At 44.6% G+C, this 8,474-nt stretch overlaps 1 protein-coding gene across 1 annotated transcript in view; it reads left to right on the top strand.

Annotated features, from left to right (window-relative positions):
* Positions 1 to 2,221: 2,221 nt before the first annotated feature.
* The window catches only part of exoc3 (exocyst complex component 3), a 15,871-nt gene continuing 9,618 nt past the window's right edge, over positions 2,222 to 8,474 (top strand). The window contains exons 1-7 of the mRNA XM_056596797.1: positions 2,222 to 2,353; positions 3,352 to 3,537; positions 4,276 to 4,495; positions 5,132 to 5,304; positions 5,952 to 6,164; positions 6,698 to 6,876; positions 7,220 to 7,336. Coding sequence (XP_056452772.1) covers positions 3,394 to 3,537; positions 4,276 to 4,495; positions 5,132 to 5,304; positions 5,952 to 6,164; positions 6,698 to 6,876; positions 7,220 to 7,336 — 1,046 coding nt within the window. The 5' untranslated portion in view covers positions 2,222 to 2,353; positions 3,352 to 3,393. The remainder of the gene's footprint in view (positions 2,354 to 3,351; positions 3,538 to 4,275; positions 4,496 to 5,131; positions 5,305 to 5,951; positions 6,165 to 6,697; positions 6,877 to 7,219; positions 7,337 to 8,474) is intronic.

Here is an 8,474-nt window from a genome sequence, read left to right as displayed (position 1 = left end):
CCCCCTGGTCGGACGGCCAGAGGGGGGACGGGGGCCAGCCGGCCTTCTGTGGCCTCAACGCTCTGGGGAGGATACCACACCAGTACATCTACATGCAGTAGGCGCCGTCACGCAGACTGTGCCCCCCCCTCTCCCCCCCCCCCCCCCCCACCTTAATTATTTTTGTATAGAAGTCCTCTTTACATGGAATGTGGATCGATATGAAGGAAGTATTTTGGTATGTTTCTGGGAGTACTCCATCCTTTTGTATTTGCTTGTCAGGGTCTTGCAATTGCCTCAAAAGTTTAACATCACTCACACTGTAACCTCAAAAACATGCTGCTCACAATTATTTTTGTATTTGAAATGTATTTAGTGACCACTCAGTGTTTGGCTTTTAGAATTGTGTAGATGTGTACCGAGTTCAGATGATTGGAGGGAAAGAAGATGTAAAAGAATGAAACGTTACCTTATCCAACGGACATGCACATCCAGAAAATATCCCATTTTGTTCCCCCGTTTGCCCTGCACCAATCAATTTGGATCAACGAATCACATGCAAACATGAATAATCCAAATGGAGGGTTGATGGTTGACGATGCATGGACAGAAATAACCTGAAGCGAAGCTGCGTTCCAGCATATTGCTCTTTTGTTATCAGCTGTGCCACGCACTCTGTGCCTGATGCAAACAGGACAAATGAGAGGAAGAATAAATGTTTTACCAACAGGACACGCACATGAGTATGTGTGGCAGCTCTGGCAGTCAGGTTATTTTTATTTTATCAACATAATTGTCCAACACCTTATTCTACCATTCATCCAAGAACTAGTCAATAAAACATAGCACTAGTGATTGACAGGAGACAACATATTGGTCAAAAAGTAGATACTGAATAATATACTGGAGAAATTAATCCTTGATCTCTCCGGCCCTTGTTTTGTACAATGTACAATATGTATATACAGTATCTCTATTCCTATCTATGGTTGGGACAGCGTTGTGTGTGTACAGTTTGATGACAATTCCTCTTCCCCTCTCAGCTTGATTTCCCTCTTCCCAAGCAGCTGATGGGAGGGATGCAGAAACAGTGGCTTGAGGGTTGGATCTCCGGGAGTTATATTTTACTTTTGTAAACATTTCAAGTGAGTTTTCAATTTGCCAGATGCAGACATATTCCTGAAGAATACTGAGAGTTCTAAAGAAGAAGGAAATATTTTGTGAAAATTATAGTAACGAAAGGCAATGAATTCAGAATAGTAATATATTTTTGTGTACAGACAGAAATCTTGTTTATTTGTTTACTTTTAGACAATTGCACGTTATAGAATTCAGATGACACAAAATTCCCTAATTCTTTAGCAAATGGCAAGTTTTCATACATTTATTCATTTATTTTTATTTCTTTGTATTGTTCAATGTTATATTAGGTATAAAATTATATATGGATGAAAAAAGTTTGAGAGACACATATTTTTAAAAATGGACAAATCACTTAAACGAAGCAGGAGGAAAACCGTCTCTGGTGAAACATAGTTTATTACTATTGCTGTGATTGGCTGAAGCCTGTGCCAGGGAGCGTAACTATTGCCATTCAAACCTTTTTGTGACATGGAGGTTTGGCGGTTATGGCGAGGCAGGGAGATGCATTGAAGAAAGGGTTACCATGATGAAATGACAGCCTGTTGTTGGTGTTTGTATTGCAGTGTAAGGATGTAAGGAAGTGGTGCCTCCACATCCCTGATTTGGAGCATATGTTTTTATTGGATATTTCTCTGCGTCATGCTTATCAGTAGAATGTAATCAATGACAATAAAGATTATTCTATTCTATTTCTATTCTATTCTAATCTTGTACTAAATGATGTCATTTCGTATAGTTATTATTTGCTTTGGTGCCCCCCTGTTATTGAAATAAAATGAATTGAGTGAAGTATCATTTTGTTAATAAAATCAGTTTTATAAAACAATTTCAGTTGCATCTTTGATACCATTTGCTAAATGACTTTTCACACACTTTCACAGTATTTTTATGTCTATATATATTTTTTTAATATCGTTTTGAGTATTTCCCAAAAATATTCGTCTTTTTTTTTATTGCAGATTATTCAATTTGCAATACGCAATATGTTGAAGGATATTGAATGATGGTCCTAGAATTCAAAACATCAGTTGCGCAAATACTTCTGCGTCCTGCGTAGAAAATGCGCAGCACTGATGTGCCTGAGCAGCTACCTAGCGATCAGCTGATGCTGGGCGAGGTGCTAGCTTCACTCACCAGGAACTGTCCCTGACTGTTGAACATAAACATCGATTCTTTTAGCAGTGATTGAAGAGACATGTCTTCGCATTCGCTACTGTTTTGACTTGAATCGGTAAGAACGTTTAAAATGGTTTGAATAGTCAGCCCGATAAATCGCATCAATGACCGTTCAATGTCAATTCGTCTGGGCTTAGCTTGCGCTATATCTTAGATGGGTTGTTTTGAGCATCGCTGGCTAACTTAGACAATTTGGTCGAGAAGACATGCATGTTTTATTACAATCAGCATTCCTAAGTTGAAGGATACCAAAAACGAGAAAGATAAATTGGCCTCTTAGTGAGTTCATCCTTTGTTCATTAACGCCAGGCATCCAGCTGCATAAAGCTTCAACCTTCATCGTTATAGCCGCAAACTCAAATGATTTTACAATGCAAGTTCAGCAATTTATTCAAATATAGAAATATTTTAAAAAATTGCACACACAGACACTGAAGAAATGTGCACAATGGTCATTCATTTTTGTAAGGAAGTACATTTAGTGAGTGGCTTTGTTGTCATGTCATTGCTATTACTGTAATGTGACACCAGGTAGCCTGACCCCTGCTGAGATATATATAAAAATATAAATCGGTAATCAAATCGAGTTTACTTGTACCGTCATTGACCACAGTGCTGTACAGTACAAATATGCCACACAGCAGTCACAGATTGAAATAAATAAATCATATCAGATTATGATACCATTGATAATGATACATAGAAATCCAATTGGTATACTACACACACACACACACACACACACACACACACACACACACACACACGCACCCCTCTTTGACTATAGTGCAGTGTGGATGACTGAAATGCTAAGGACTATGCATTTGTGTTGTTTGAGGGGGCGGTCCTTCATCAGAAGATGGAGGTCAAAGTTATATGTATCAGTAGACATCTCTTATAATTATATCTATATATAAACAGTATAATATTACAGCACATTTACAGTTGCAGCTTTCCAAAAGTGACCTGCTCCAGTCCCGGGTATCGGATCTATAGCCACCATAGCAACAGCGTTGCCTCCATGAGACCCTGAACCGGGTTCCTCTCTCCCAGGCGGGGTTGATCATCTGACCGGGCTGCCGGTCCCTCGGCGCCATGGAGGAGACAAACCGCGAGGCGGAGGCCACGGCGGTGCAGCGCGTGGCCGGGATGCTGCAGCGGTCGGACCAGCTGGACAAGGTGGAGCAGTACCGACGCAGAGAGGCCCGCAAGAAGGCCTCCGTGGAGGCCCGGCTGAAGGTGAGAGCGCCGCCGACCGCCGCGGCTCTCTGTCAGGGCGGCCGGGTCAGGGAGGAACAGGGCCACGGTTATTATGGTCAATGTTGGACCATAATAATCTCCAAAAGAAACCCTTAAAAATACACACAAAATTTTCAAATCGAAAATAAGCTAGGAGTATGTATCCAGCAATTTCTAAAAAACATTTAATAACTATACTTAAAAATAACTAAAAAATAATCGTTTCAACTCGATTATATCAGTTTGGAGATTGTTTGACCCAATAATCTAAAACGCGATCGAAATTCGGCATCCACTTTCTGAAACTGCAGATGTTTTCATATCCTCATATTCATCGCTTATTCTTTTAAGCTTTATCTTTTGGAGTTTTATGGAAGTGAGTCCCTGTGCATATGAAGTTAAAATACTATACAACAGCACAGTTTATTCTCGGCACATTTCATCATGAGTGTAAAGAACACCGGTAATGCAGTATTGTAGTGCCACCTAAACTATGACCGACACTAGGAAGTGGGTTGAATAAAGCAGTCAGTGACGCATGTGAGAAGATTCTCAAGTCTCTTTGTATTTTGCCTAACACAACCTTTCCCCGTTCTCAAAGGATGGACCTTTCCTTCCAGGAGTACATTCATCACATGTTGGGGTCTTTTATCTCTGAATGTGCAATCCTTGAGGTACTGTTCCCCCTACCTTCTCCTTGCCTGATCGTGTTCCTTGTGTCCCCCCCCCCCCCTCCAGGCGGCCATCCAGTCCCAGCTGGACGGGGTGCGCACCGGGCTCACCCAGCTTCACAACGCCCTGGTGGACGTCAAAGACATCCAGGGCTCGCTGGCCGACGTCAGCAAGGACTGGAGGCAGAGCATCAACACCATCGAGAGCCTGAAGGACGTGAAGGACGCCGTGGTGCAGCACAGCCAGCTGGCGTCCGCCGTGGAGAACCTCAAGAACATCTTCTCTGGTAAAACCAAAACCCGGAGTACCGAACTCAGATGGGATCGGGGGGAGGCCATTTGAAATGCTGCCAGTGTTTTAAGAATCAATGAACAAGGACACTTTATTATCCCACAAGGGAAATTCAGGCGTGTCAGCTGTAAAATTACTCTACAAGCTCATCTTTTATTTGCCCTGGCTTATGTGTCTGGCCCACCTCCAATTCAGACACAGATTTCCAGCAGACAGGGTCTGCTTGAAAACATGATCCAAGACACATTTACTGTTGCTGTGGTTGGGAGGGTAGCTGAAGAAATGATTTATTTAGCAAATCACCAAGAATGAGGTGTTATCTAGTAGGATTGATGGAATACCGATACATAAGTAATGTTCTGTATATATTAACTGTATGACTATCTATATATATATACGTACATATCCCTATGAACAGTGAGAGTGTGCAAATAAAGAGCCAATATCCATGATGTAGACGTCCCGAGTGAACGTTCAAGTTGCAACTAACATTTTAAGATGTTCCCCATCTTCAGCTTTACACTGATGCACCCTTGATGTTCTGAAGAGGCTACGGACCTGCAGCTCATTGGACTATTGTTAAAGCGTCTCCTCTGTTATCTCCCCGCTGTGTGCCCGTGTCTCTGAGCAGTACCTGAGATAGTGGAGGAGACCAAGCATCTGATCGAGCAGGCAGAGCTACTGAAGGCCCACCGCAAGCTGATGGACCTGGAGTTCTCCCGCGACGACCTGATGTACGAGCAGTACCGCATGGACAGCAAGAACACCAGCGACATGAGCCTCATCCGCATCTACTTCGAAGACGTGAGCCACTGATAATTATTTACTTTTTTTAAAATTATTTACTGATAATGGGACGAATTAAGACCAAGAGCTCAAACCGCTCCCTGCTCAATAGAAAATTAACATTATGTTATTTTATATTTTATATATATATATATATATATATATATATAGGGACACACGTGTGTGTGTGTGTGTGTGTGTGAGTGTGTATGTTACGAAAAATAAGTAAAATAAATAAAAACAAATGGCCAATGGAGAGCGAGGGAAAGAGCGACGCTTTTAACGAGGAGAACAGACCCACAGTCTGACCGCGTCCGACCCAATTACAATTACAATCAGGGCATTTAGCAGACGCTTTTATCCAAAGCGACTTACATCGGTTAATACACACATTGACACACCGACGGCAGAGTCAACCATGCAGGGCGACAGCCAGCTCGTCAGGAGCAGTTAGGGTTAAGTGTCTCGCTCAGGGACACATCAACACTCAGATAGGAGGAGCCGGGGATCGAACTAGCAACCTTTCGGTTACGAGACAACTGCTCTACCTCCTGAGCTGAGCCCCCCCTGAGGCCGTTGTCCCGCCCCCCCCCTGAGGCCGTTGTCCCGCCCCCCCCTGAGGCCGTTGTCCCGCCCCCCCCCTGAGGCCGTTGTCCCGCCCCCAGGTGCAGTCCCTCTCTGACGAGCTGGCCAAGCAGCTGTGGATGGTCCTGCAGCGCTCCATGGGCACGGTGCGCCGGGACCCCACCATGCTGGTGTCGGTGGTCCGCATCATCGAGCGCGAGGAGAAGATCGACCGGCGCATGACGGACCGCAACAAGCAGACGGGCTTCATCCCCCCCGGACGACCCAAGCAGTGGAAGGAGAACATGTTCAAGGTACGCCCCCGGCGGCGCCGAGCACCCCCACCCACCGGGGCGCGCGAGATCGGGATCTGATTACAGATCAGTTTAGAAACAAGGCAACACTTGCTTTGTTTCTTTGGACCTCTTTTATGTCTTCTTCACACGGTGTGTGCCTAACAGTCGACCGTGAGAACGTGGGTGTGTGGCATTTTGTTTTCGTATGTTAGAGCGCTGTTATGTTTGGATTTTGATGATGTGAATAATCTTTACATGCATGGTTCCTAGTCTTACCTGTCTGCCCAACACAGCGCTGTACAACAGCAGCAGGGTTTAGTACGTCTCAGAAGAACGGCTATTCATTGATCTCAAATGGTTAGCAAACTCATAAACTATAAAGAGATCCTTGAAGTACTTATTCCTTGTTTTATTTATTTGTCCTCTCTCCCTGTCCATCCTAAGGACCACAGTGGTCCACAGTGGACCAAGCCTTCGGGCCTCACTGTGTTCCTCTCCTTCTGAACACGTCCTGAGGGTGGTAGTGTGATAACGTGTGCTCCACGGTCCAGGTGTTGGAGAGCACGGTGAGCACGCGCATCGAAGGCACCCAGTCGGAGACGCGCGAGTCGGACAAGATGTGGCTGGTCCGTCTGCTGGAGCTGACCCGCAAGTACGTCCTGGACGACCTCATCGTGGTGCAGAACCTCATGACCCAGTGCTTCCCGCCGCACTACAACACCTTCCACAGGTAGGACCAATGGGAGGGGCCGATGGCAGAGGGTGGCCAATCAGCAGAGCTTCTTCTTCTGTGCTGCTTTCTAAGTGGGCCGCTGTCCGACCAATACGGTTAGACGTTAATGAAGTTCCTTCATAAAGAGACAACATGGCTGCGGCCGTGTTTTATTGGAATCAACTATTCAAACAAATGAACTAAATCAATTCATTATTCTATAATATATAAGTGTGCAAGTATAACACAATTCAATACATTTGAAGATAATTGGTTGTTCTCTATTGTATATCAAAGCAGCTTTTCAAAGCAATACTGATTGAGGGTCAATCACTGTGTGTTTGTGTGCGTGTGTGTTCAGGTTCTTCTGCCTCTACCACCGGGGGGTGTCTGCTCGTGTCCAGGAGCTGGCGTCTGAGGACCTGGAGGCCAATGAGATCGTCTCACTGCTGACCTGGGTGCTCAACACCTATAAGAGGTACAGGCTGCCTGCCCACCACACACCATGTGACCTGGGTGCTCAACACCTATAAGAGGTACAGGCTGCCGGCTCACCACACACCATGTGACCTGGGTGCTCAACACCTATAAGAGGTACAGGCTGCCTGCCCACCACACACCATGTGACCTGGGTGCTCAACACCTATAAGAGGTACAGGCTGCCGGCTCACCACACACCATGTGACCTGGGTGCTGAACACCTATAAGAGGTACAGGCGGCCTGCTCACCACACACCATGTGACCTGGGTGCTCAACACCTATAAGAGGTACAGGCTGCCGGCTCACCACACACCATGTGACCTGGGTGCTCAACACCTATAAGAGGTACAGGCTGCCTGCCCACCACACACCATGTGACCTGGGTGCTCAACACCTATAAGAGGTACAGGCTGCCGGCTCACCACACACCATGTGACCTGGGTGCTCAACACCTATAAGAGGTACAGGCGGCCTGCCCTCCACACACCATGTGGAGAACCATATTTTTCTTATTTTTGTCTATTCTCATCACATTTGTAGAACAGAGAAATCCCTATAAATCAAGGTCTTTACGTTTTGCCTACGCAATACCACTCAGAGATATTCCTTGAAAGATTGACTTACAATATTTTCATTCAACTATGAACACAAACCAAAATGTGCAAGAATCACGCCCGTCTTTGATGTTCTGTTATGACTAATGTACCTATTGTAAGTCACGTTTGATAAAAGAGTCTGCTGCCTGCCCTGAATGTAAATGTCCAATACCAGGCTGTCGACATGCAAGCATGTCTCAGACCATTACCACAACTCAGAAACATCTTATTAATCACGAGGGATCCTCGTTATTTGCTTGATTATCTGCCTTTGTTACTTTTTAGCCGAAACCTTCATCCCTCAGTGCCCTGAGGTATTCGTATGTTTTACGTCATCGTTGGACTTTTTAGTGCATCCCTGAAGATCACCAAAATACTAAACAATTCTCTTTTCTCACACAATTACACGTTTGAGAGTTGCAGTAGTAGTTGTGGTAGTTTGGTTCAAGCATAACTACCCTGTTCAACGCCAACAAGTTAATTTATTTTTGATAAAAAATAATGTAGGTTTTTAGTTATTATTTATAAGAAAAATTATC

Source organism: Gadus chalcogrammus, chromosome 8 (genome assembly GCF_026213295.1).
Source record: "Gadus chalcogrammus isolate NIFS_2021 chromosome 8, NIFS_Gcha_1.0, whole genome shotgun sequence".
Classification (NCBI taxonomy): domain Eukaryota; kingdom Metazoa; phylum Chordata; class Actinopteri; order Gadiformes; family Gadidae; genus Gadus; species Gadus chalcogrammus.
This window is presented reverse-complemented; position numbering and strand designations above follow the sequence as displayed.